We start from the raw sequence: 27,764 nt of genomic DNA, 5'->3' as shown, positions 1-27,764 counted from the left end.
CTGCTTCTTTCAGCTGCACACTTTCTATCTGCTCATGTAAAGCTAAACAGTTTCATTATGGGTCAATGTGGCTACACTGTTTATCTGTACATGACAAGAAAACCTCATCTGTGTCAAACGAGACAGTTTAGCTCCTCCCACTAACCAGCAGGAAGGTGAAGACCTTTGAAAACGTCCTGCCTGACATCATGCACATGCAGGAGAAGCCTGAGCTCATCATCAGAAACCCTGTTTAACACGAACGTCCAGCACCAGAGGAGTCACATGACAGGAGTCACATGACAGGAAGGGTAAAACGGTCTCGAGGGTTCAGTCTCCTGAGGCTACGTCCACACTGGCCCGGATAGATTTGAAAATGGCGTTTCCGCCTGAAAACGCCGTTTTCAAATCTATCAATGTGGAGGAAAAGCAGCGAGTTTGTTAAATGGACTCAGTGAGGTGGAGTCGTTGCTGCGAGTAACACAAAAGTACAAAGTTGCAAAAGCGAGTGAGAGTTAAAGAATTTGAGGAAAAGCTTTTTGGAGCGCGTGCAGACTGATGTTCATCTTTAACAGGGCTGTCAAACAGAACAGCTGCTGTGTAACGCCCTCCGCTACCTTTGTTTAATTGGCCACATGACTGCATCACATGACTAACATGCGTCATCGTTTTAGAAAGTTTGCGTTTTTGCTGTCCACACTGCGACGCGAAGCACTGTTTTCAAATCTTTTTGTTTTCGACAGCGTTTTGAAAACGCCGCCTCAGTGTGGACGGGACGCCAAAACGGAGAGAAAATGTTTTCAAAAAACGAAAACGCATTACTGTGGACGTAGCCTGGAAGTCGGTGATGCATCTGTAGCGACCTCGCCTCCTTCAGCCCATTTAAATGCGAAGCACTTCAAACCTACCAGCAGGGGCGACTCCTCATCAGCTGACCTGAGCTCAGTGAGGAGTGGCGCCCAGCTCGCGGCCTCGTCGACGCCGCTTCTGCATTTTGGTTTTTGGAGCTCAAAGTGGATTTGTAACCTGAAGTGCACACGTGCAGCTCGTGACCGAACGGTCGCCGATGCCTCGTCTCTGGAGAGATGATGATTGGCCGAGAGGACAGACACATCGATGAACTGCTCTGAGGACTCGGCGAAGGCGTACAGACAAGAGCGAACAAACGTCTTTTATTCTTTTAAATGTTGGGAACAAAAACTTCAGAATTACAAACGACCCATTAAAAATTCCAACACACAGAGGGTCAGTGAAGGACACACAACCACTTCAGGAACACATACAAACCAACAGAAAACTGAACGCTCTGGTTTGAAAACAAAGAAATGCTTAATGCACCTGAGAGCAGGAGCCAATCAGCAGCCTGAGAGCTGCGGCCTTCAGTCACCAAATAAAACTCGTGTACACTTGGAGAGGCGGTTCCAAAGTAAGGACAAACCTTTGGTCCCGCCCGTCACAGTTTCAGTCCCACAGCGGCTGCGGCTGTCCCGCCATCGACATGTACTCGTCCAGCTCGGCGTCCAATCGGCTCCGGGAGGTGGACATGTAGTCGTCCAGCTGTTTGTCCAGTCGGCTCCGGGACATGGACATGTAGTCGTCCAGCTCAGCGTCCAGCTGCTTCTTCGTTGGCACCACCTTTCTGCTGCCACCACGCCCCTTTGAAATGGTGGCCCCGCCTATCCGCAGCTTTACCCCGCGCCGTCTTCGTCCTGCCAGAAATAAAATTGATAGATTTACACAAACAGGAGTCAGCAGGTCAAAGGTCAGCAATGTAATGCCACTCCCTCTTTGGTTTGTTTCCATGGAGACATGATTCACTTTTAGTTTTCCTGCTGTTGGTTCTTGTGCGTTTGTGTCCTGAGAGACACCGTGAAGTTTCTTCATCTCTTTATTATCTGACCCTTTAGGCCCCTCCCTCATTCGGCCCCTCCCTCCTGGGCGGATAAAGGCCCGCATGGTCATTTCCTGTTGGGTGTCAAAGCCAAGCCAGAACAAAGTCATGAGCCTGTAAATATAACCATGCAATGTTCTGTGGAAGCCCCTCCCCCTCTGTACTAGGTACAGGTAACCCCGAGCTCCAGCCATAGAGGCGGTGTCCCGATTCAGGGTCTGCAGCCTTAAAGGCCGCATTTTAAGGCCGATTACGTCACAGCGGCACAACGAAGGCTGTCCCAATTCAAAGGCTGCTCCAAATGCGGCCCTCAAATGCGTCCTTCATTTCCCTGAATTTTAAGGCTGTGGCGGTGTAGACTTCGTGGCCCAACATATCCCAGAATGCATAGCGCAGCAGTGGGTGTGGATAATTTTGCCGGAAAACACGGCGGAAGCGGAGCAGCTGAAGAGTAAACTTTAAGTAAGTACTGAATATGATGTCACTTATTTATGTGCGAATGTTTAATAACGAAGAACATTAAAACATGACTGTTGGTCACATGTCGGCAGAGTTATGTGACATTAGCGACGTTTGTACTAACTTGGTTTTAAAGCCTTTAAATATGCGCCGTTCAATAGCTGAGCTTAATCTGACAGAGAATGTGATGATTTTATGGATAATTAAAGTCGGTCATATATCCACAAACACAACAAGCTGAAAGTCAGTGATGCTGCTCGGTTTGCAGTCCTGTATTATCAGTCTGTATTATAAGTCACTATATTATCCAATATTGGATAATATAGTGTAATATAATAAATCTACCCTACCGCCTACTGGTGTTGGCCAGAGGGGCCGATGGCGCGATATGGCAGCCTGGCTTCTGTCAGTCTGCCGCAGGGCAGCTGTGGCTACACCTGTAGCTGCCTCCACCAGTGTGTGAATGTGAGAGTGAATGAATAGTGGCATTGTAAAGCACTTTGGGTGCCTTGAAAAGCGCTATATAAATCCACTCCATTATTATTGTTATTATTAAATCACTTACGAGTTTGATTTGTCAGCAACTTCCTGCCAGCCCTCTCTCCTTGCTTCTGCAGCCTTTGCAGTGTTCCCTTGCATTTTAATTAAACTCTGAAACTCCTGAAATCCCTCACTCAAGAGTTCTTGCTCTGCTGCCGAAAAATACTGAGCGCGCTCCTTCGACATTTTCGCCGACCAATCAGAGGGTTGCCGATCAATGTTTCTACTATCGATGCGTAGCCCCTTTTACGACACCCAGTGATGTCACATTACTTCATCCAGCTGTACTGATCGTCAACAACAAGTGTGTTCGGAGAACCGGATTAGCGAGCTCACGGTTAGCGCGATGATTTGGTCTTGGATGTAGTAAGCGAGGTACGAAGAACGGACCCCTGAACATCACGGCACAAGCAGGATTCACTGCACTGTTAATGTTAGCTATGTTATATTGCTGCCTCTGTTCGGTGGTGTCGAGCCAAACGGACTTTAACGTGTGTCTGTGAAGGTTCTCAGTCATCCAGGTCATCGTAGTCTAAGGAGCTTGCAAAGAAAAGCGTCTGGACTTCTTTGAGTTGCTTGAAGACGTTTCACCTCTCATCCGAGAAGCTTCTTCAGTTCTAAGGTCAAATGGCGGAGAGTCCCAGATATAAACCTAGTGGGAGTTTCCCCCCACAGAGGGACAAAAGGACCCCTGACTGTCATGCTTGACTGTCTTTGAGTGAAGATTTAAGGTGATTGGAAATGTAAATAACTGCAACTTGAATCTTTACTCAAAGTAGAGTTCAAGCTCACTGCTGTAATGAATCATAATATAATAATAACTATAATATTGGCCATATTATATTTAATTACCACAGTGAGATGACTTTAGTCTCATGAACAACATCAGCTCATTGTTATTTTCTAGCTAATCTTAAATGACTGTTCAGCACAGGAATGAAGCCCAACAATCATGTTTCAGTCCCGTGGTCTCAGATACTCAGCTAATCAAACACAGCTCATGTAAAAACAAACACATGAACAAAAGATTTTCTCCTTTCTTTCTTTCAAATAAAGCTGTCTGAAATGCTTCCAGCAGTTGGTGTCATGGTTGCATTTCACAGGCCTCGCACTTCTTAGTGGTGCTTGAGCACCGTCAAGGCTGCAGACCCTGAATTGGGACACAGCCAGTGCACCAGAGCAACCGTTAGCCTCTGGCAAAGGGCCTTTGACCTCTAAACATTTAACCTTTGAGGAGGGGAGATTTCAAAGCTCTGACTCAGTAGGGGTCAGCTTAGTCGAGCTACTGGGACACGCCCCCCTGGCGGTCAGCCCTCCAGCTGTATTTAAACGTCTTTGAATTTAACTGGCAGACAGTAGCTGTGCCATCAGATGCACGAATCAGAGCGCAGCTCTCCTAACCCCGCCTAACAGGCCAAATCGCACCAACCTTTTCTCCACAGCTCAGCATGAAGCTGTGCTGAGAAACTCACCTGAGGTCAGCGGTCTCAGCTGGCTCCGCCTCCCGAGTCGACCGCTCAGACCTACTGCTCCTGCAGAGGAAACGCACGCACAGGTGGAGCACAGGTGAGAATTCTACTGCAGCTTCAGTCTAGCGAAGAAGGCCACACACTGCTGCCCCGCCCACTGCGCGCCGTGTTTCAGATACTCACGCCTGCAGGTGGAGGTGACCCGCGCTCTCCACCTGTATTTGTTCATGAAGCTCCAGAAGCCTTGATGCGCAGAGGCTGACGGGCGGCGAGTTACCCGCTGCCAGCCGAGTCGAGTCCAGACGCTCCTCTTCCTCCTCAGGTGACGATGCTCCGCCCTCTCAGAGCTCCCGGCAGCCTGCAACACAGAGACACAGCAGCTCGCTTTTACGGTGCAGTAGCTCGCCATCCACTTGTAAAATCGGACGAGTGTGCACATGCTGAGAACCCTTATGATGACGCAGCGGTGACCCGTGTGGGCGATATAACGAATGCACTCGATGCACCGCGGGTTTTTCACGTACGATGGCAAAAATGACTTTATCGTAACTATCCAGTACAGGTTGCCATGGAATTCTGCACCAAATGCATCATTAACCCCGCCCATGTTTATACCAAAGAGGGAAGAAGATTGCGACAGAGTTTCAGACTCGCTGTCGTTTGATTTCACGAGGATGTCGAACAAAACCTCACACTGGTTTGGTCCCACAAACACCTCACGACCCCATCGCGCCAGGGATGGTTTCACTATTTTCAACTCCACGTGGCGGCTGCAGCGTGTCAGACGAGCAGGCCGGTGGTCCTCCGATGAACACCTGGGCCGCCCTTCTTCACAGGTGACCTGTGACCCCTCTGGGACTCACCTGTGGAAGAAGCAGCGATAAGGGAGCTGACTTCATCAGCAGGACCACGGGCAGGGCAGCGGATGCCCTCTGATGCAACCTGGAGCAGGTCTGCTGTTCCACCAGGACTCTGGAGAAGCTGCCGGCAGAGAGAGGAGGGAACGTCAGCACAGTGTGCCTGACCTTTAACTTTGCAGGACGCAGGAAGTCATGGTAACTCACCGCTCGTGCAGGGACACCGTCGATGTTCCTCTGGGGCGAAACGAACCTGGCTCTGATGACTCCATCTGCCTCTGGATGCCGGACCCTGTTCACCTGCCGCCTGATTCAAAAGGATAAAAAGCTTCATTCAGCACGGAAAGCGGAAAAAGCAGCAGCTCCGGTAAAACTGCCACTTCTTGATGTCTGCCTTCATATCGGCATTCTTCAAAGAGCCCACACGCGACCCTGTTCATTTACACAGCTGTTTAACTCACACAGATATCTCCCGTCTTTGAGCCGGAAACGCAGATAAAAATTTAATTAATCTCGCTTCGTGGTTCAAAGGTCAGCCGAATTTAAGAGGAGGCCTCAGTGGCCTCGTGGTGTTCAACACAGTCTGTGAGCGCTCTCAGTTTCCGCAGGTAACACGGAAATTTCCAATTTCGCTCTGTGCTAAAGCGGCGCTGGCCCGCCATTTTGTGTCCGCGCAAAAAAAGCAGCGCTCACAGCTAACGTTAGCTTCCACAGTTCACCTGTTCAGTTATAATACGTCACCCACGCTTACCTGTATCTGAACGTCCTACCGGGAGAAGCTCACGGCTTAAAACAGACACACCTGTTACTAACTGTAAGGTCACCTCCGCTTGCTAACACTCGTGCTAATTAAGCGCAATGCTAACCCACAAGCTGTTGTTAGCATTAGTTTTACAAAGTTTAGTTTTTACAGATCAGCTAATTCCTCTCCACAGGTTTTAGGTGAGCTCCGGTGAGGCGAGCAACAGCACCTGGTGTTTCTCTCACAGCTCAGCCGCTAAATGTAGAGGCCAAACCGCCGTTAAAGTCACGCTCTGTCCGGGTTAACCGCAGCTAACGGCCCGCTCTGGGGTCAAGTTCACATCTATAAGTCAGCAGCACACACACCTGTGTCAGACTCACAAACACAGAAGCCCACACAGGTGAATGTGTGTAGAAACATGTTTGATCCGCAGGCAGAACTTTAAGGCTCCAGCAGTTCCGAAGGCGATTTCTGCCAATAATTATTATTATTTTGTTTAACCAGGAAGATCCCATTGAGATTAAAAACCTATTTTTCAAGGGAGACCTGGCGACGACAGGCAACAGCAAGTGTCTCACATTTACAAAAATTACTCAGTTAAACTCAGGCAGCAAAAACACGCATGCAAAAATAAATAACATTTACAAAAAAATAATATAATTCAATAAAATTCAGTTAAAATGACAAACTAATTGAAACAGTTGCATGTTGTGGACTTGGCCTCAAGGATTCTTAGTTTAGATTTCAAACCACTTGATGAGAGTCGTTTCCTGCAGTCCGTTCCAAGCCGAGGGGGCTATGGTCAAAATCTCTTTTGCCAAGTTCAGTTCAGGCGGACGAAGAGGATACGACCAGCATGTTTCACTGCAAGCAGGGAACATATGAAGGCAGCAATCCGATTATTGCCTTATATGTAAAACTGTATAAATGAGAGTTCCTCCTAATGGCCAAAGCAGGCCGTAGAACTCTCAGTGGTGAGTCTGAGATTTACTGTTAGTGATGAACCTCAGAGAAGCACGACACACAGTATCAACACGAAGCATTCATATATAGAATAGACATTTCTATCTGTCTCCAGCACAGATAAAAACGTTGCAGCAACAAACTGCTTCTTTGTATTCATGAAAAACGCGACTTATTTTGAAAATAAAATCGCAGTATTAACTTCAGTGTTTTTACGAGATTCTCTTCATGTGGTTTGAAGGTGAGCGAGTCATCCAGATATTTCTACGTGTGAACCAAAACATCGAGTCGTGGTTTAAAGGAGAAAACACAGTTAAAGAAAAATCTACAAATCAAAGGTTAAAAACAAACATCCTAATTAAATTAAAGACTGGAAAGGTGGTCATGAGTAAAACATCAGGCTTGGTGGGTGGGGTGGGTTTTTCAAAATTGCCTTCATATTCTTTTTTCTTTTTACTATATAAATAAAACATTAGAAAATATGAGACATTTGAGGCTGGGACTTTGGTTTTCTATTAAAGCGGCATCACTGACCGCTCATGGCTTCAGTTGTGGATGCTGGTCCCCAAAGACGTCCACAGACTGGAGGCCTCGGCCTGCTCGGTGAGGGCGTTCTCCCTGTGGGAGCTTGACAGAGCTGCCGTCCTCGGTGCAGGACCAGTCAGTCTGGGACTGAAACCGCAGAGGTTTCCATGGCAGACGGTCGGAAAGCCAAGAGTTGGCCTGAAAGAGGAAGAGGACGTTTTATTGTGAAAGAGTGTGTGCAGCAGCTGCAGAGTTTTAGAGGAACACACTCTTGTTTTTGTGTCTTTATTTATTGTAGGGCCTGAGTGCAGACAAATGTCACTCTGTCCCTTTTTGTTTCATCATAAAGGTCAGCTGTTTTTATTCTGCAGCTTCAATGTTTCTGTCAAACACGAGAAATGTGTTTCCTCGACTTTCGCCACCAGATGGCGCCAAACACACACACACAGACACACACACACACACAGGAGGGCTGTGATTGGCTCTCTCACGGCTGAAGTCACGCGCACAAACTTTCTGACAAGGCAAAGCGTGTTTCCGGCAGTATCACAAAATAAAAGCAGCAGTAACTGATGCGGGAAAATGAGTGAAAGGAGAGTTTTTGAAGCTGCATTTTGGAAATATTTTAGTTGAGTTGAGTTTTAAAACGTTTCTTTAACCCAGGAAACATCTCTAATAAGTGTTAATATATTTCTGTTAATCATTTTAATCGTTTTTAACCCTTAATGAGTAAGCTTGCCCTAACGAGATTTGATGCTTTTCTTTGTGACGTGAGAATGAATTTAGGTTCACAATGAAGTAAAACTAGGTCAACTAAAAGAAAGGAAAACTTTAGAACGGGACAAATAACTAAAACTAGACAGCGAAAGCACGATTACAGGTGAATAACCGAATAGCCACTTTTCAATAACATGAAAAATAAAATAACATAAATTTTAAAAAGAACAAAAATCAAACCAGGCAGAAAAATAAGGCAAACTGTAATTATCATTGTATAAAACTTAAATTGACTGTGCAGTGAACTCAGACAACGCACACAGGCAACATTACAGTGACATCGATGACAGGTGGCAGGTGTGCAGGCAGGAAGCACAAACAGGTAAACCGCAGGTAAACGCTCCACATCTTAACAACGCTCAGTTTTGTCTCTGTGCTCTTATTTTGGAAGGCCCCAGAGGTCGCCAGACTTCCTGTTATGTCTGGCCGTCGGGGGAGCATGACATAGCCCCCACCTCCTCCTCCCCCCGGTGAGCGTGCAGACAGTCTGGATGCAGACGGAGTCGCAAGCGGACGCTCCGACGGACGAACCTCCGGCCTCACGGACCCGGCAGCGGATCATAGCCGAGCGGAGAGCGCCGAGCCCGGTGAGTGCGCCGCAGGAGCCCGCTGAGAGCTTTTGTAATTCTTCTGTGAACAACTGTTGATGCAGCAGTCGGGTCAGCCAGTGAGCGTCAGGCATCGTCAGCATCTGATGACGTCATAGAGCCACGGTCACGACGTCATGTTGCTTACAGTTTGATGAAAAAATGAAAGCAATCAGTAGTGAGACGAGGATGTGCATGTGTGGTGATCCTGTCTCCTCCTCACCTCTCTGTCTGTCTCAGAGGGAAGTGACGTGTGTGGGGGGACAGGAGTACTTCTGATCACTGACAATACGATCAATATCAGCCCCTGCTCTGTATCTGTGCTCAGGGACCGTATGAGGTCACCTGTGGATCAGCTATAGGATCTGTTCCTGGCCCACGGGCACACCTGAGCGTCCCACCTGTCTGTGTGTTCCTGTCATGTATTTCCTGTTCCTCTGGCTGGTGGGTTCACGTGAAACCTGACAACGACCTCAGCGTTTATCACGGGTCTGTGTGATGTCACCGAGGGCACACAAGCCCCACCCACATAGATCTGTCCGGGGAAGTCTTTTTATGGATCTGATTGTTGAGCCGTCTGAGCAGATTCTGTTTTACTTTATCAGGTGACCATGTCGGTGCTCGGCCCCGCCCCCAGCAGCGCAGACGCTTGCCTCAGCATCGTCCACAGTCTGATGTGCCACCGGCAGGGCGGCGAGAACGAGGGCTTTGCCAAGCGCGCCATCGAGAGTCTGGTGAAAAAGCTGAAGGAGAAGAAGGACGAACTGGACTCGCTCATCACCGCCGTCACCACCAACGGCGTGCACCCCAGCAAGTGTGTCACCATCCAGAGGACGCTGGACGGCCGGCTGCAGGTACGGCGGTGAAAACCCGACAGAGGGCCCACAGGAAGGCTTGAGGCTCAGAGAGGAAGTAGTCACCTTATTTTATTCTGACAGAGTTAGAAAGATAACAGGACTTCAAAGAAAAAGTCTTTAAAGTCTTCAGGCTCCGCCCCTCACCTGGTCTGCACCTGATCCTGTCCTTCCTGTGTCCTCTGTCGGCGCTCCAGGAGCTCCTCACCGCTGATATAATAATAATGATGATGATGATGATGGAGCTGTGAGCAGCAGCCTGGGTGTGTCCCCCAGTCTCTCAGTAATTATGAGACCAGAGGACAGAGCACACCTCAGTCTGCTGAGCAGGTTCACACCAGGAACAGCTGATCCGGCCCACAGCGCACCCCTCCCCCCACAGTCCCACTAAAACATGCGACACCTTCTCAGGAACTTCTGAAACATTCACAGACCCTTTAAACCAAAACGTCCCCACCCCACGAACCGTAAAAGGAGACGTGGTTCACCTGAGGACATTGTCTCCATCCCCACTCCGTCATCCTGTGTATGCTGCTGTTAAAATGTTTCTGTGATAAGTTCAGGTTGGTGGGAATATGCTTTAAGGATGCAGGGCTGGGCGGGGCACACAGGTGAGCCGCACACCTGTAGCAGGCTCCTGTCACGGAGCGCTGCTTCATTAAACCTCAGCCTCCATTCGCCGCAGCGTCGCCTGATGAGCGAGCTCTGGAGCGCGTGCCTGTGCGAGGGCGGTGGGCCTGAGCTGACGCCGTTTCAGTCTGAGGGTCGGCATGTGAGCGAGGAAGACCCGAGAGATCAAACCTCGAAGGCATAACCAATAAAACGGAAGCGGTTAGAACCACGTTACAGCGTCGGTGTGACTGCAGGATCCTGCAGAACGTCGCAGGTCTCACATCCAAACAGCAGCAGGAGGAGGAGGAGGAAGGGCAGGCTGGCTTGTTTTGTCTGAAACACAGGAAAGGGGCCGGGTTAACTTAAGCCAGACAGTCTGGTGTGTGTGTGTGTGTGTGTGTGTGTGTGTGTGTACAGCTGTCTTTGTGAGCACCTTGTTAGACTCAGGACCCGTTTGTGGCCCTCGCTTCAGAGCCGGTTTCAGGGCTCAGGTTTGGGTTCAGGGTCGTGTGTGTGTGTGTGTGTGTGTGTGTGTGTGTAAGCATGCAGAGGACGGGAATGTGGACTCGTCTGGGACTCTGGTGGATTTCATACCGCAGAGTTTCCACACTGTAAGAAATGACGTGCTGCTGCAGACATTGACCCAGAGAGGACGAGATGATTTTGTCTCCCATTAAAAAATCGAGAAGCTCAGCCTGTGGCCAAAAGCAGAGCTTTGTCTTGACTTTTACATCAAATATTTCTGTTTCTGTTTGGTTTCTGTCGGCTCTTTGAGTTCTTTTCTCCTCGTTTCCTAGTTTTGCTCTAACAGGTTTACCTTTTAGAGGTTAAAATCCCAGCTTCATGTGTCAGAGTGTAAATGTTTCAGTCAGTGTTTCGCTCTCACTCTTGTCTTAAACATGAAACTTTTACTTCTTGTCTCATAGTTTTAGTTCAGCGAGTCGACGTTTTCGTCATCCTATAGTTTTGTTATTTGATTGGTTTAGTTTTGGATTTTGAAATCAAACCTTTTGCGTCTGAATTTTTTAATCTATTTTTGTCTTAGTTTTGAATTATAAGCAGTGTTAGTGTAATATCTCACATATTTATGTCACAATCTTTTCCTCAGATATTTGACTTTATCTGATTTTTTTCTTGAATTTCTCCCTTTCAGTCGTAGATTTGCATGAATAACAATAAGATGTCCTTTTATAATTTTCTTGTGCTTTTTGTTTGGTGATTTTTCTACCCGGGCCTCCGTGTAAACCCCTGATTCTCCGTCACCTCGTCAGTTATGTTTCTAAATGATGTCCAACTCGGTCTTTAACGTGTTCGTATTTGAAGGAAAAGTGCGATGTGTGTTTCTTCTCTGATGAGCAGTTTGTGTTTTCACTTTTCGTAGTCAGGAACAAACCGGAGACGTTCCTTCTGAATGTGTCATCATGTGAAAGCTCTCCAGATCAAACAAACAAACCCTGGTATATTTGGTATCTTTGGAAAGTTTTGCTAAAATCTTTCTGTGTTGCTGTTTGCTTGTTTTGGGGTTTGGATGTTGTTTTTGCAGCATGCCTGCTTCTCATAGCTCAGAGAGGTGAACACGGCGACACCTTTGGAAAAAACCCAGAAAACAGGAACAAACATTAGTTTGAACTTAACACTTAAAGTTTAAGAAACAGAGTAAAGACACGAGGAGAGTCTGAACGAGCAGGCGGTCGTTCAAAATGTGGATAAAAGGTGATTTAAAAGAAAGTGCTGTTTCAGTTTACGTTCAGTGTGGGGACCTGGCCCTTTGAGCAGGTTTATGAGGACATTTTTTGCAGCGTGTGTGTGTGAGATTGTTTTGTCTGCAGTCTTATCCCTGCCCTTCACCTGTGCACACAGAACAGACCTCGTCCATCAGATTTAAAGCAGCACATTCACAAACCTGTGGCTTTGAGACGTTTACAGCCTGCGGGGATTTTCTGAGTTTAAAGTTTGTTTAGTGAACGCATCGGTGAGAATAAACATCCTCATTAGGGTTTTCCTACAATTAAGGGACCCGGTTAACACACAGCAACATTCATCATCAAACGTTTTATCGAACAACTTCTAAATACTCGGGACCCGCCTCTCTGTGGACTTCCTGCTCCATAGGGGGCGCTGTCGAGCTCAGCAGAAATGGTTCCACCTTTAGACGTTTCACAGGTTTTCTCCTGCAGTAAACGCTTTTTGTTAGAGACGTCACAGCACTGCGAGGTGCTTTACAGCGTCCTCCATTTTGGTTTGGGGCGTGAAGCGAGCAGCCTCCTGACAGCGTCGCCTTCACCCCGCTGCTCCTGTCCTGCACACCTGGAGCTCCTGCTGGGCTTTAACTGTGGAAACAGGCACCTGTCCTAAAACCTTAGCAGCACAATCAGCAAGCGTTAGCAGCATGCTAGTGTTTTATGGTCAGAATTAGCTTCACTGAGAGGAACTGAAGGAGGAAGAGTGCTTTTATCCAGGCTGGATTCATGGACACTAAAATCCAAAGTCTCTGTTTAGCTCCGCTCACTTTGATCTCACAGCGCCCCCTAGGTGAACTGCAGCTAATGTTTGTCTGAAATAGGACATTCAGGTGTGCCCACACTCAGCTGGGGACAGAATACAGAGAAACGCCCCCTGCAGGCTGGAGCTATGTTGGCTCTGTGTTGGGATCTCACTGGGGCGACCGTGGCTCAGGGGGTTGGGAAGCGTATCTGTAACCGGAAGGTCGCCGGTTCGATCCCCGGGCTCTCTGTCCTGGTCGTTGTGTCCTTGGGCAAGACACTTTACCCTACCGCCTACTGGTGATGGCCAGAGGGGCCGATGGCGCGATATGGCAGCCTCGCTTCTATCAATCTGCCCCAGGGCAGCTGTGGCTACACCTGTAGCCTCCACCAGTGTGTGAATGTGAGAGTGAATGAATAGTGGCATTGTAAAGCGCTTTGGGTGCCTTGAAAAGCGCTATATAAATGCAATCCATTATTATTATGTCTGACCTGAACTTTTTGCAGCGTTCTGAGGCTGAGGTCAGACGTGATGTCATGCTTGTGGTTTGGCATAATCACCTGACACACACGCACAGTGTTTGTGCTCAGCATGACTCAGTCTGCTGTCACAGAGTTTATTTAAGCTTACATGTTTCCTCGCTGACTGTCTGTCTCACCTGTGCAGGTAGCGGGTAGAAAAGGCTTCCCTCATGTGATCTACGCCCGCCTGTGGCGGTGGCCAGACCTCCACAAGAACGAGCTGAAGCACGTCAAGTTCTGTCAGTTTGCCTTCGACCTGAAGTACGACAGCGTGTGTGTGAACCCCTACCACTACGAGAGGGTAGCGTCCCCCGCCACAGGTAACCCTGCACACCTGCTGCCCTCTGTGATTGGTCTGATTGGGCCGTGAGTCATCGGGCTGCAGCAGCGTTTGGTTTTAGGTGTCTTTGCTGCTTTGATGGAAACACGGTCACAGCTTTAAACACTGTGTGTGTCTGTATGTGTGTTTCTGTGTCTGTGTGTGTGTCTGTTTCTGTCTCTGTGTGTGTGTTTCTGTGTGTCTGTGTGTGTGTCTGTTTCTGTCTCTGTGTGTGTGTTTCTGTGTGTGTGTGTGTGTGTGTGTGTGTGTGGTCGCTCCTGTTGGGCTCTGAAGGTTTTGGAGCGTCTCTGTTATCTGCCCTCGTGTCTGAGCAGAAGTCAGACTAAACACCGTGGTGACCGTTTCTATTTCCGAAGACACTCTGGAGCCCACACAGACACACACACAGAGACAGAAACAGACACACACACACAGAAATGCCAGTTAATTAACTAACATCCAATCAAAACCATCCAATTTCTCTCATCGAACTCGCTCCACCTTCTTCTCGGTCTGTTACTATGGTAACTTCACAGCAGCCATGTTATTGGTCAGATGATGTCATTAAATTCTCCAAAAGGCTCCAACAGCACAAACACAGTTGAAATGTCCAGAACAATGACTGTAGAAAACATGGATGACGCGACAGCTCCCCAAAAATGAAGCCAAAACGTCTCTTTCGCCCCCTGGTGTCTGGCTGCAGTATAGGTCATAAACCCCGCCTCCTCCATGTTAGCGGATGGGACTAAATAAATTTATTCTCCTCAGATAATTTTTTCCCAAAGATTCTTTCCTTTGTTATCAATAGTTCTCATCATGCTGATTGATGTCCAAGGGGTCTCCTCTCCCATAAGTCTGATTCTAATTCCTACCGTGGTGATGTTAAATTGGGGTGAAACGTCATCATAACAGCTTTGACTGGCAGCTGCAGTCACGGAGAAACTTGCGTATCTCTGTTCGGGAATAGAAGATAGAGCGTAAGCTCTGAGAGGAGGGCCAGCGTTTACGCTTCGAAAACACGACCGAGTGTTTTAACCTGACAGCCTGAGGTGTTCTTCAGTAAACTGGACTACCCGACAGAAGGACCCGAGGCCCCGCTGCACTTTTTCGGTAAGTTAAACGTGTTTGTCAGCTAATCCGTAACTACCGTCCTTAGCTAGCTCCTGAGACCTAGCTAGCTAAGATGAGGACTCGGCTGTCAGGGTTCGTTTAGCTAATCTGTGCAGGTGAATGAATTTACACCGACTGAAGAAATCAAGAGAAACGCCCCGGGCTGCTCAGTCACTAATTACTGTTACTGTACTTTTATTACAAGTATTTTACTGTAAAAGCAACAGGCTGCATCCTGCTTCAGCTCCTGTGCAGAGCTGATTATTAAATATGTCCAAGCAACAGCATGTTTTCAGTCTCCACATGTGTAAAGACAATAACACCATTTTATTTTTATTTTTTTTAAGCTTGTGCTTCAGTAACTCCTCATTAATAAGTAACTATGGATTAAACTGTAGAAGTGAAAAAAATGTAAGAGAAGAGCTTCAGATCCTGAGTGTGAGGACAGAAGGATCAGCTTTATTTCAGATTTAAGTGATAAACTTTATAATTCAGTTTGTGATGATTCTGATCTCTTTGTGATTACAGGAGCTGCCCTCAGATTCAGACCTCAGCACCACCCAGTGACAGCACAGATCATCCAACATGTTCACATGTTAACTGCAAAATGAACTGATGAAAACAGTGCAAAGGTTAAAGTGCCACACGTGCTGTAGTCAAAGCTGCAGCTTTATTGATAAAGTTAAAGACAAAAAACAAAAGGATTAATCGCTCATGTAACTGTGTCACTGTATATCAGCATTAACAGGACCTCAGTTTGATGTTTCATAAAGCTGCTGATCTCAGACCTGCACAGCTTCCAGTTTAAACACTTGATGTACTCAGCTGCATGAAGAGCACGTTTGAGTTTCTCTGACACAATTAAATAAAACCTGATGAAGGTCAAAGGTCGTCACTTGTATGTTAAACTACAAACTGGTGATCTGGAATTCTTTCACAGTTTTTTGCAGATAGTGTGAATCACTTTATGGTAAATAACATAGTTATTCATACCCAAGTAACCAGAGAGGATCATATATTTTTAAATATTAAGCCCGGAGCCTCTTGGGAGTATCTGACTATTTATAACATTACACAAACCAAAGGTCTCATCACAGTGTTGATGAAATGCTGGGTGTATCCATCTCCTGGGGCGGGCCTACGTACGTACAAACTCCAAAACACTTGCAAACTAAAAAACACATGCAAACTCCAAAACAGTACAAACTAAAAAACACATGCAAACTCCAAAACACTTGCAAAATCCAAAACACTTGCAAACTCAAAAACACGTACAAACTCCAAAACACGTACAAACTCCAAAACACGTACAAACTAAAAAACACATGCAAACTCCAAAACACTTGCAAACTCAAAAACACGTACAAACTCCAAAACACATGCAAACTCCAAAACACTTGCAAACTCAAAAACACGTACAAACTCCAAAACACGTACAAACTCCAAAACACGTACAAACTAAAAAACACATGCAAACTCCAAAACACTTGCAAACTCAAAAACACGTACAAACTCCAAAACACATGCAAACTCCAAAACACTTGCAAACTCAAAAACACGTACAAACTCCAAAACACTTGCAAAATCCAAAACACTTGCAAACTCAAAAACACGTACAAACTCCAAAACACATGCAAACTCCAAAACACTTGCAAACTCAAAAACACGTACAAACTCCAAAACACTTGCAAAATCCAAAACACTTGCAAACTCAAAAACACGTACAAACTCCAAAACACGTACAAACTCCAAAACACGTACAAACTAAAAAACACATGCAAACTCCAAAACACTTGCAAAATCCAAAACACTTGCAAACTCCAAAACACGTACAAACTCCAAAACACTTGCAAACTCCAAAACACTTACAAACTCCAAAACACGTACAAACTAAAAAACACATGCAAACTCCAAAACACTTGCAAAATCCAAAACACTTGCAAACTCAAAAACACGTACAAACTCCAAAACACTTGCAAACTCCAAAACACGTACAAACTCCAAAACACATGCAAACTCCAAAACACGTACAAACTCCAAAACACGTACAAACTAAAAAACACATGCAAACTCCAAAACACTTGCAAAATCCAAAACACTTGCAAACTCAAAAACACGTACAAACTCCAAAACACATGCAAACTCCAAAACACGTACAAACTCCAAAACACATGCAAACTCCAAAACACGTACAAACTCCAAAACACATGCAAACTCCAAAACACGTACAAACTCCAAAACACATGCAAACTCCAAAACACGTACAAACTCCAAAACACTTGCAAACTAAAAAACACGTACAAACTCCAAAACACATGCAAACTCCAAAACACGTACCAACTCCAAAACACTTGCAAACTCCAAAACACGTACAAACTCCAAAACACATGCAAACTCCAAAACACGTACAAACTCCAAAACACGTACAAACTCCAAAACACGTACAAACTCCAAAACACGTACAAACTCCAAAACACATGCAAACTCCAAAACACGTACAAACTCCAAAACACTTGCAAACTAAAAAACACTTGCAAACTCCAAAACACATGCAAACTCCAAAACACTTGCAAACTAAAAAACACGTACAAACTCCAAAACACATGCAAACTCCAAAACACGTACAAACTCCAAAACACTTGCAAACTAAAAAACACGTACAAACTCCAAAACACATGCAAACTAAAAAACACGTACAAACTCCAAAACACTTGCAAACTCCAAAACACTTGCAAAATCCAAAACACTTGCAAACTCCAAAACACGTACAAACTCCAAAACACTTGCAAACTCCAAAACACGTACAAACTCCAAAACACATGCAAACTCCAAAACACGTACAAACTCCAAAACACATGCAAACTCCAAAACACGTACAAACTCCAAAACACATGCAAACTCCAAAACACGTACAAACTCCAAAACACTTGCAAACTAAAAAACACGTACAAACTCCAAAACACATGCAAACTCCAAAACACGTACAAACTCCAAAACACTTGCAAACTAAAAAAAACGTACAAACTCCAAAACACTTGCAAACTCCAAAACACTTGCAAACTCCAAAACACTTGTAAACTAAAAAACACGTACAAACTCCAAAACACTTGCAAACTAAAAAACACGTACAAACTCCAAAACACGTACAAACTCCAAAACACATGCAAACTCCAAAACACGTACAAACTCCAAAACACGTACAAACTCCAAAACACTTGCAAACTCAAAAACACAATGGAAGTGCTCCAGGACACTAGGGGCAGTGTTGAGCTTTTGTTACCTAGTAACTACACAAGCCAGGAAGTACCAATGACCGGATTTGGGGTTTGCAGCCTTAAAGGCCGCATTTTAAGGCCGATTACCTCACAGCGACAAGAGAAGGCTTTCCGAATTCAAAGGCTGCCCGAAATGCGGCCCTGAAATGCGTCCTTAATTTCCCTGAATTTTAAGGATGGGTCGGTGTAGCCTTCATGGCCCAACATATCCCAGACTTCATAGTGCGGTGGTGGTGTGGATAATTTTGCCGAAAAAAAAACAGTGGAAGCGGAGCAGAGGAAGAGTAAACTTTCAGAAGTAAGTACTGAATATTATGTCACTTATTTATGCGCAAATATTTTTTTAATGAAGAACATGAAACCATTATTGTTGGCCACATGTCGGGAAAGTTGACATTAGCGATGTTTGTACTTTCAGAATTAACTTGGTTTTAAAGCCTTTACTTTAATAAATATATATATAGTCGACCTTAATCTTACAGAGATTGTGATGATTTTGTGGATAATTAAAGTCAGTCATATATCCACAAACACAACAAGCTGAAAGTCAGTGATGCTGCTCGGTTTCCTGAACATCACGGCACAAGCAGGATTCACTGCACTGTTAATGTGAGCTGTGTTATATTGCTGCCTCTGTTCGGTGGTGTCGAGCCAAACGGACTTTAACGTGTGTTTGAACGAGCTGACGGTTCACTCGTTAAGCTGAAAGAAAGATGCTTTAATCACAGCAGTCACACATGTGTCCACTGCACCATCTGGAACTCTTCTTGTTTACACTCGTAATAACACAAACACTAAATCCTGCTTCTCTGGTGCTGTTGTGTAGCAGTGTGTACACCTGAGACTGTCACCTGTCTGTCTGTCCTGCACTCTCTCTCTGTTTCTTTCTCTCTGATTGTGGAATAAAAGTATGAACATGTGTTTATAAGTTACACTTGTGTTTGAATCCTGCAGCTTATCACACATTTGATTTCCATGTGTGACGACTGCAAGTGTCCAGAGTGAGGACAGACTGAGGGACCCACTGCTGCACATCATCTGTGAGGCTTTGCACCCCTGATGATCCACCAGGACAAACTCAGCAGTGTGTGAGGAAGAGGAGGAGGAAGAGCCAGCAGCAGCTGACAGATGGAGAGAATAGACAGACTGTTCCCTGTTTGTGAAGGACTGCTAGGAAAGTTTAACATAACTGTCTGTGCTGAATCAGTCTTATTAGGTAATGTTCAAATAATGTGATCATCCCAGTGTTTCCAGTGTGGGAGAAAGTACTCAGAGTACTCAGGGCCTTCAAGTTACACACTATGAAAGGCAGCAACAAGTTTAATGTTCAGAAACCTAAAGTATGTATCTGCAGCAGAATGGAGCTAAAAGTAAATGTTTGTTCCAGTTCTATGAAGCTTTGAGTATTTTGGATTAGTAGCACTGCTGTGTTTGTTGCATCATATTGCTGTAATTGTTTATATGCTTTATATATTCTGAGGTAAGTTGATCTATAGTGTTACATCATATTCTATAAGGATGTTATGTTGTCAATGGAAAATTGTATTTAGTAGTCAGTATAATCTTTTAGTGATATAAGTTTGCATATGGTAGAATACTGCATGTAGTTATTTGTATTAGGAAATATTCAACCATGTATACTTAGAGGCATATAATTAATTGTGTGTGATCTCTAACAGGCTGCAGGCTTGGGGTGCATCCCAGGAATGCACCCCCACGTCTGGGAGCATGAGAGCTCATACCTTGTTTTATTGTTTTACGGCAGGATTAACGTAGCTATGTCTGTTTTAGTTTAAGTGCTTCTTTACATATAGATGAACTGCTGGACTTCCTCACCATGTTATCTAGGGTGGGGGAGACTACCCCCTTTCTTGACCAAGGATGTACCTTTTGTGCTCTCATGACCCTTTGATCAGCAGGACACACACACACACACACACACACACACACACACACACACACACACCTACTGAAGTATAAATAAAGATTGGGGCAGTTTCTTAGTGCGAGTCTCAGTCTGGAGGCTGCCCTTGCTAGCAAGAAGTTCTGTGTGTTTTTCTTCTCTGAGTCTTTACTGAAGAAGTGTTTTAGAATATTTTCCCTAACATATGTGTTTGTAGACTTTCTGCCCAGTTTGACCCATTTAGCAGAAGCCAGCCTGTTTAAGGCTCTGATATCTATTCTGTATGACTTAAAGCAGTTATGACATGGTCTGATTTTCTCACCCAATAAAGGAATATTTCATATATCAGTCTACCCTTCATTCTATCAGAAACAGTTATCACAGCTTGTACATTTTCTTTTTATAAATATATGTAAGCAATGAGCCAAATTTAGTAATGGCAACATACTGAAGTAACAACATTTGTCTCTGATATATGATACACCTATATATACACTGTCAAAGATACTTGTCTTTGAGTGAAGATTTAAGGTGATAAGACATAACTGCAACTTGAATCTGTACTGAGGCTCAGTATTTGACACAGAGTTCATGTTCACTGCTGTAATAGCTAATAATGATTAATATAATAACTATAATATTGGCCATATTATATTTACATTACCAAAGTGATATGACTTTAGTCTCATGAACAACATTAGCTAATTCTTATTTACTAACTAATCTTAAATAACTGTTCAGTACAGAAATGAAGCCCAAAAATCCTGTTTTACTGTCCTGTGGTCTCAGCCTCAGATACTTATCAAATCACACAAAGCTCTTGTAGAAACAAACAAATGAACAAAATATGTTCTCCCTCATTTCTGTCAAACCAAGTTGTATGACACGTTTCCAGCGGTTAGTATCATGGTTGCTAGGCAACCTGGGAAGCGCGACAGAGACTAGACCGTCCCATACAGACAAACTTGCCGTTTATTTTGCAAATAGAGCTCAACACTGCCCCTAGCGTCCTGGAGCACTTCCGTTGTGTTTTTGAGTTTGCAAGTGTTTTGGATTTTGCAAGTGTTTTGGAGTTTGTACGTGTTTTGGAGTTTGCATGTGCTTTTTAGTTTGCAAGTGTTTTTTAGTTTGCAAGTGTTTTGGATTTTGCAAGCGTTTTGGAGTTTGTACGTGTTTTGGAGTTTGCATGTGCTTTTTAGTTTGCAAGTGTTTTTTAGTTTGCATGTGTTTTGGAATTTGCATGTGTTTTGGAGTTTGCAAGTGTTTTGGAGTTTGTACGTGCTTTGTCTCTAGGGGCCACCGTAGTAGATGGCTCTGAAGATTTAAACAGTTTTAGATCCATTACACTCACAGTTTTATGTTAAAATCTCAAAGGACAGCATTATATTTTTGATATTAACAGTAACTCTGGGCTTCTGTAGAGTGTGCAGATGATCTCATCACTGTCTAAAAATGGATAACAAAACCTAAGCAGTGCTGAATCATTCAATAATACAGACTATTAGAGTAACGGATGTGTAGCATCGCTAACTAGCTAACAACAAGCCTCAAACACATTGCGTATTCTAGCGGCTAATCTAGCGCCTTGCTAATCTATGTGTCTTTTTCATAACAGTGACATGGTTGTATTTACCTTAATTAAACAAGTCGTCAGTCGCGGTAAACCCATCAGCAAATAAACTGGAGCAGCCGGGCTACGTAAAAAGTGTAGGGGGCGTGTTTGCGGTCACGTCCAGCAGGTGTGTCGGCGGGAGCGTAACACAGTCGCTCCACCTTAAGTCCCTACTGCGCAGACTCTGGCAAGATGGCAGCTTCCAGAGGCGGGATATTTTGGCTTCATTTTTGTAGAATGGGAGGAGGTGCTGTCACGTTGTCCATGTTTTCTACAGTCATTGGGTCCAGATCAGGTGAAGCTAACAGACAGTTAGAAGCTACAGTTGCCTGTGTCACCATCCACCTGTCAGTCAAAGAGGCCACGCCCCTAATATTGCAAACAGGTGAAAAGGATACTGTACTCAGAAATACATGTACATTAGTGGGTAATTATGTCTTCCAACCACCTGAAGCATTCTTATAAACGTATAATTAAAGTATTAAAACAACAGAGGAGCGTGCGTCCGACTAATGGTGTGTTAAACATGTGGCTACAGACAGCTGCATATGTAGGCAGACGAGGGAAGAAGTCATAGGACTTCTTATGTGTTCAGACTCAAAATATGAAGGCTGATACTAGTGTTTTCTCTTCAGTGAACAGGGCCTCTTCACCAAAGATAAAGAAAGAGACAACGCCACCGCCATCTTAACAAACACTCATCTTCTTCCTCCTGACCTCCAGCTTCATCTCCTGAACTGAAGTCAGGGCTCTAACTCTTGAAAATGTGCATAAACATGCTTATTTATTCCCGATATTGTCACAGATAATTATTTTCAGCAGTTTAGACCTGCCGTCTCCAGATAGCTAAACAACAGCTTGTTGTAAGCTAACATCATGGCAAACTAATGTCAGGCTCCAGTGTCCTAAAATCATACTTTCCCTCTGATAAACAGTTTAACTACATTCTCAGACTGTATGAGAGTTTATTCACCAAGCGTCCGTGTCCTGCGACGAACAGCCACTTCAAATAAAGTATTACTAACAGTCATTAACAAGAGTTAACAGTCATTAACAGGAGCTAACGGTCAGCAACAGGAGCTAACAGTCATTAACAGGGGCTAACAGTCATCAACAGGAGCTGACGGTCATTAACAGGGGCTAACAGTCATTAACAGGGGCTGACAGTCATCTACAGGAGCTGACGGTCATCAATAGGAGCTGACAGTCATTAACAGGGGCTAACAGTCATCAACAGGAGCTAACAGTCATTAACAGGGGCTAACAGTCATCAACAGGAGCTGACGGTCATCAATAGGAGCTGACAGTCAACAACAGGGGCTAACAGTCATTAACACGGGCTAACAGTCATCAACAGGAGCTGACGGTCATCAATAGGAGCTGACAGTCAACAACAGGGGCTAACAGTCAACAACAGGGGCTAACAGTCATCAACAGGAGCTGACGGTCATCAATAGGAGCTGACAGTCAACAACAGGGGCTAACAGTCATTAACACGGGCTAACAGTCATCAACAGGAGCTGACGGTCATCAATAGGAGCTGACAGTCATTAACAGGAGCTAACAGTCATCAACAGGAGCTAACAGTCATCAACAGGAGCTAACGGTCATCAACAGGAGCTAACAGTCATTAACACGGGCTAACAGTCATCAACAGGAGCTGACGGTCATCAATAGGAGCTAACAGTCATTAACACGGGCTAACAGTCATCAACAGGAGCTGACGGTCATCAATAGGCGCTGACAGTCAACAACAGGGGCTGACAGTCATCAACAGGAGCTAACAGTCATCAACAGGAGCTAACAGTCATTAACAGGGGCTAACAGTCATCAACAGGGGCTATCAGTCATTAACAGGAGCTGACAGTCATTAACAGGAGCTGACAGTCATTAACAGGAGCTGACAGTCATCAACAGGAGCTGACGGTCATCAATAGGCGCTGACAGTCAACAACAGGGGCTGACAGTCAACAACAGGGGCTAACAGTCATCAACAGGAGCTAACAGTCATCAACAGGAGCTAACAGTCATTAACAGGGGCTAACAGTCATCAACAGGGGCTATCAGTCATTAACAGGAGCTGACAGTCATTAACAGGAGCTGACAGTCATTAACAGGAGCTGACAGTCATCAATAGGAGCTGACAGTCATCAACAGGGGCTAACAGTCTTTAACAGGGGCAAACAGTCATCACCAGGACTCGGATTGCTACAGTTGAGTGACTGGGGTACAAACGTCAAACCTGGGGTACAGTCTAAATGTTTGTAATGTCTGCTTTGACAGGTCCTCAGTCTCTCATAAAAGAGGAGTTCATGCAGGAGTGTCTGCAGATCGACCTGCCCCCCCACACCAACCCCTATGGCCACCCACGGCCTGTCGGCATGTATCCCAGCATGCCTTTGTCTCCCCCAGGTCAGTGTGCTGCTCCTTGCTGTCAGCGCGTGCGAGACGCCGTGACGCTGTTGTAACACAGTCGTGTTTCCTGCAGGCAGCAGCTCCATGGTGCCCGCAGCTCTGACTGCCAGGGGGGTCGGCGGCGGTTTGGACGGACCTGGCCTCCTTCAGATCGCTCCGCCTCCTAACCACGGCGGCCAGGCTTCACCGCCTCACTCAAATCCACCTCACACTCCCCAGCCCCCCCATCCCCCGACCCCAGCCTCCCCACATCAGCAGAGCCCAGAGTACAGTGGCCCCCACAAACCTGGTACTGTACCCTAAGTACTATGTACTACCTGTGCTTAGTACTACTTCTGTAGTATAATGAGTGTCCTGTGTGTCTCCACAGCCAACTGGGCAGGTAACAGCCCTGCCCCCTACACCTCTGCGCATAGTGGGCGGGGCAACCAGCCACATCCACCATTGCATCATCATCCTCATCATCATCAACAACACCACGCCCCCAACACTCACTTCTGTAAGACAGCATGTTAAATGTTACTGCTCTATTCAGTACCGTAGTACTGCGAGTACTGCATTATTGCTGAGTACTGGGTCTGTGTTTGTTTCTGCAGGGTCACAGCATCACAGCACCGCTCCGTATCCACAGCCAGTATCCAACCACCCAGGTACCACACCTGTCCACAAACCCCGCCCCCTCACTCTGACCTCACTTTATTAATAAAGATTCAAAACATAGTGGCCGACGTCCCCAAAATACAAAATGTCCCTTCTTAGTGAAGCAGGTCCAAAAAATGTTAATGTAAAAATAAAGTGCCCTGATACTCACACCTATCTGTCTGAATTCCCTGAAACAAAGATGTCCTCACTTACAGAAGTAAAAGCTCAGGTAATAAAAGGTTGAGAAGCACTTTTGTCTCCAGTTTGTCAGGATGTTTGGGGAGCAGGTCCGCCATGTCCTGATCTGTGTCTCGATCCTCAGGTCCAGAGTTCTGGTGCTCCATCTCCTACTTTGAGCTGGACGTTCAGGTTGGTGAGATGTTTAAGGTCCAGTCCAGCTGTCCCCTGGTGACCGTGGACGGGTACGTGGATCCTTCGGGAGGAGATCGATTCTGTTTGGGACAGCTGAGCAATGTCCACCGTACAGCCGCCAGCCACCGCGCCAGGTGAGCGGTCGTTTAGTGGGTGGCACCATGAGAATTATTGCAGTGTTAGTATTTAATGTTGCTGATGTTGTTGCCCTGCAGGCTCCACATCGGCCGGGGGGTTCAGCTGGAGTGTCGGGGGGAGGGTGACATCTGGATGCGTTGCCTTAGCGACCACTCTGTGTTTGTCCAGAGTTTCTATCTGGACCGGGAGGCGGGCAGAGCACCAGGCGATGGCGTTCATAAGATCTACCCTGGAGCATACATCAAGGTGAGCGGTAGACGCCGCGAATGACCATCTGAGCCCAGACGGGCTCGGATTCACTAAGGTCCAAACAGACGTAAAACAGACAGACAAAGACATGTTTGGGGATCGCAGGAAGTAAAGCAGCGAGTCCATCTTCCTTTTACAGATTTGATATTCTTGATTTGTGAAGAGATCCGAGTTTCTCTGAGAGGTTTGTTTGGGCCGTGTTTCTCGATACTTGGACAGCTTTGTTGTAACTTCTTCAGCAGCTTGTTGACAGTTTTATAGGACATAGATTTGTGCATGATTGGACATAAAAGTGTGAATTGGCTACGGTTTCTATCAGGTGGTTTTGGCTCTGCTGGCAGTTTTGCTCTTTGTTAACCCTAGCTCATTATGGCGTGTTCAGTATGTGGCCGTTTTTGCCCACCATGTTCACGCACATTTACACCTGGATGGATCCATCACAGAGAAACGTGCGGTAGGTTCTTCCCCAAGGATATTTGGCATGCAGACTGGCATCGAATGACCACCTCTACCACCTGAGCTACAGCCAACCCGGTGTCTCACCCGTGTACCTGTCTCACCCGTCTGCGTGCCTCACCCGTCTGCCTGTCTCACCCGTCTGCGTGCCTCACCCGTCTGCCTGTCTCACCCGTCTGTGTTCAGGTGTTCGACCTGCGGCAGTGTCACCGGCAGATGCAGCAGCAGGCGGCAGCGGCTCAGGCAGCTGTGGAGACTCAGGCAGCCGCGGTGGTCGGTGCAATTCCCGGTCCGAACAGTGTGGGAGGAATCGCGCCTGCTGTCAGTGAGTATCACCTGCCCAACACAGCCAGTGACAGACAGGCACAGGTGTCAATAAATTATAACATGAACCAGACGCAGGGCTTAAAAGACTTACCTGCAGAGTGAATCGAGTCAGATTCGCGTTGGACATTTTTGGGCCTCAGTGCGACTTCCTGCTTTTTCATGCATTTAATGTTATTTCACTTCCTTTTTACGGTGGGCGGCCTCGGCCCTCGGTGTAAGCCTCGTGGTTTTAATTTCACATGTTTTAGTTTCTGTGTCTCACCTGTGCTTCCTCCCGCAGGTGTGCGCTCAGCGGCCGGTCTGGGCGTGGACGACCTCCGCAGGCTGTGCATCGTGCGGCTGAGCTTCGTCAAAGGGTGGGGGTGTGACTACCCACGGCAGAGCATCAAGGACACCCCCTGCTGGCTGGAGGTGCACCTGCACCGAGCGCTGCAGCTGCTCGACCAGGTGCTGCACATGCTGCCGCCGCGAGAGCACGCACTCTAGGACCTCCGCGCTCTGCCCACAAACGCACCACAGCAGGGGTCGGTTCACACGGGTTTCAGACAATCAGCCAATCGCAGCGTCTTGTCTCTGCTGTCATTTAAGTTCGTTTCTGTGGAAACCAGCGTGACTCGTTAAAGGGTCAGTTCACGCGAGCTTGGCGTCTGCTCGAGCATCCACGCTGGCCTGCAGTTTATTAGTTCCGCCCCTCAACAGGTGAACTGACCCTTTAAGCCTGATGTCAGAAATCAGCTGATTACCAAAAAAACCTCGTCATCGTCATCTTCCTCCTTCTGTCGGTTTTTAGTTCCTTTAGCTAATTGTCGACCAAAGAGCCATTCCTGTTCCTTTGATGACATCATATCCTGTTTACGTTGCGTTTCTGCTCCGCCTGACGGTCACATTATTTATTCTGTCGTCTGCTTTTTTTCTCACGTTTAACTCATTTAAAGGCTTTTATACTGAAAGGGTGTAAAGCTCTGAATCATCAGCTGTCTCTTCAAATTAAAAGTCTGGTGGATAAAGATCTTCGTCTTTGTTCGTCTTTCACTCTGCATTCAGACACTTCAGAGGAACACTCTCCTCTCCATCCACACGCAGTGATCAGGTAGGGCGCTCCCAGGAAGTCCATCCAGTCGTCAGGACGTTTCATCACTGATCCAGGTGACTTCTGCAGTCTCAGCTGACCGGATGATTAAAGATCTGCGCTGGAAACGATCAAACGAGGAACTTCATGCACGAGAGCTGCTCCACGTAGTGCAGCAGGGAGCTGTAACAGAAAACAGGCCACGCTTGGTCCATAAAAAAGGCCACAATCAGTGAAACGAGTCAATCAGCCTGTACCTGTCCTCTTACTGTTCCAGGCCGTCGATGACCTCACAGCTGTAAAAATCCGCTCTTCCATGATTTCCCGTCTGAGCAGCTTCTGCAGCGTCCTCACGCTGATCACCACCCTGCATCTGTGAGCTGAAGCACAAATCACATCCTTAACTATTGTGAGGTATGACCTCACAGTTTGTCCTGATACAACATCTGTTATCTGCACAGATCAGTGATAATTGTTTTCTTAATGTGGCCCTGATACTCAGTCATAGCCCCCCCCCCCAAAATGTGCTTTCTAAAAGAAGTCCAAACTGAGTACCTCAAAGATGCAGAGTTCCCTGAGGTTCTTTCAGACACTGCACTGACATTTTGTCTGGTTTT

At 46.1% G+C, this 27,764-nt stretch overlaps 2 protein-coding genes across 3 annotated transcripts; one reads left to right on the top strand and one right to left on the bottom strand.

Moving 5' to 3' along the window:
• Nucleotides 1-1,125: 1,125 nt before the first annotated feature.
• LOC146699544 (uncharacterized) lies at nt 1,126-5,467 on the bottom strand. Its single transcript, XM_085472526.1, has 5 exons — nt 5,403-5,467; nt 5,202-5,319; nt 4,522-4,696; nt 4,342-4,401; nt 1,126-1,688 (listed from the first exon to the last, which is right to left on the bottom strand). Exons 1-5 carry the CDS (start codon nt 5,465-5,467, stop codon nt 1,441-1,443), a joined length of 666 nt encoding a protein of 221 aa, XP_085328652.1. The 3' UTR covers nt 1,126-1,440.
• Nucleotides 5,468-5,501: 34 nt separating this feature from the next.
• Nucleotides 5,502-27,087, top strand: LOC146699543 (SMAD family member 4-like). Of its 2 annotated transcripts, XM_085472522.1 has the most exons (12): nt 5,502-5,562; nt 8,594-8,789; nt 9,395-9,643; nt 13,406-13,580; nt 23,763-23,891; nt 23,968-24,183; nt 24,265-24,393; nt 24,491-24,544; nt 24,859-25,042; nt 25,124-25,292; nt 25,938-26,076; nt 26,359-27,087. In XM_085472522.1, the coding sequence occupies exons 2-12, from the start codon at nt 8,694-8,696 to the stop codon at nt 26,562-26,564; spliced, it is 1,746 nt and encodes a 581-aa protein (XP_085328648.1). In that variant the 5' UTR covers nt 5,502-5,562; nt 8,594-8,693; the 3' UTR covers nt 26,565-27,087. The 2 variants fall into 2 exon arrangements, with proteins under 2 accessions (XP_085328648.1, XP_085328649.1); XM_085472523.1 differs by lacking the exon at nt 9,395-9,643.
• The last annotated feature ends 677 nt before the right edge of the window (nt 27,088-27,764 follow it).

Source organism: Copadichromis virginalis, linkage group LG11 (assembly GCF_057382275.1).
Source record: "Copadichromis virginalis isolate Kocher_CV1m ecotype Utaka linkage group LG11, C_Virginalis_male_GT1.1, whole genome shotgun sequence".
In the NCBI taxonomy this organism is placed as follows: Eukaryota; Metazoa; Chordata; class Actinopteri; order Cichliformes; family Cichlidae; genus Copadichromis; species Copadichromis virginalis.
Note: the sequence above shows the minus strand (reverse complement) of the source record. Positions and strands in the feature narration are given on the sequence as shown.

Bases quoted from the DNA above. Each gene is read 5' to 3' on its own strand.
- LOC146699544 (XM_085472526.1), bottom strand. From the start codon at position 5,467: ATGGAGTCATCAGAGCCAGGTTCGTTTCGCCCCAGAGGAACATCGACG. The intron at 5,320-5,402 runs GTGAGTTACCAT...CTCTGCCGGCAG, and splicing joins ACGGTGTCCCTGCACGAGCG to CTTCTCCAGAGTCCTGGTGG. The intron at 4,697-5,201 runs GTGAGTCCCAGA...TCTGTGTTGCAG, and splicing joins TATCGCTGCTTCTTCCACAG to GCTGCCGGGAGCTCTGAGAG.
- LOC146699543 (XM_085472522.1), top strand. From the start codon at position 8,694: ATGCAGACGGAGTCGCAAGCGGACGCTCCGACGGACGAACCTCCGGCC. The intron at 24,394-24,490 runs GTAAGACAGCAT...TTGTTTCTGCAG, and splicing joins CGCCCCCAACACTCACTTCT to GGTCACAGCATCACAGCACC. The intron at 26,077-26,358 runs GTGAGTATCACC...TTCCTCCCGCAG, and splicing joins AGGAATCGCGCCTGCTGTCA to GTGTGCGCTCAGCGGCCGGT.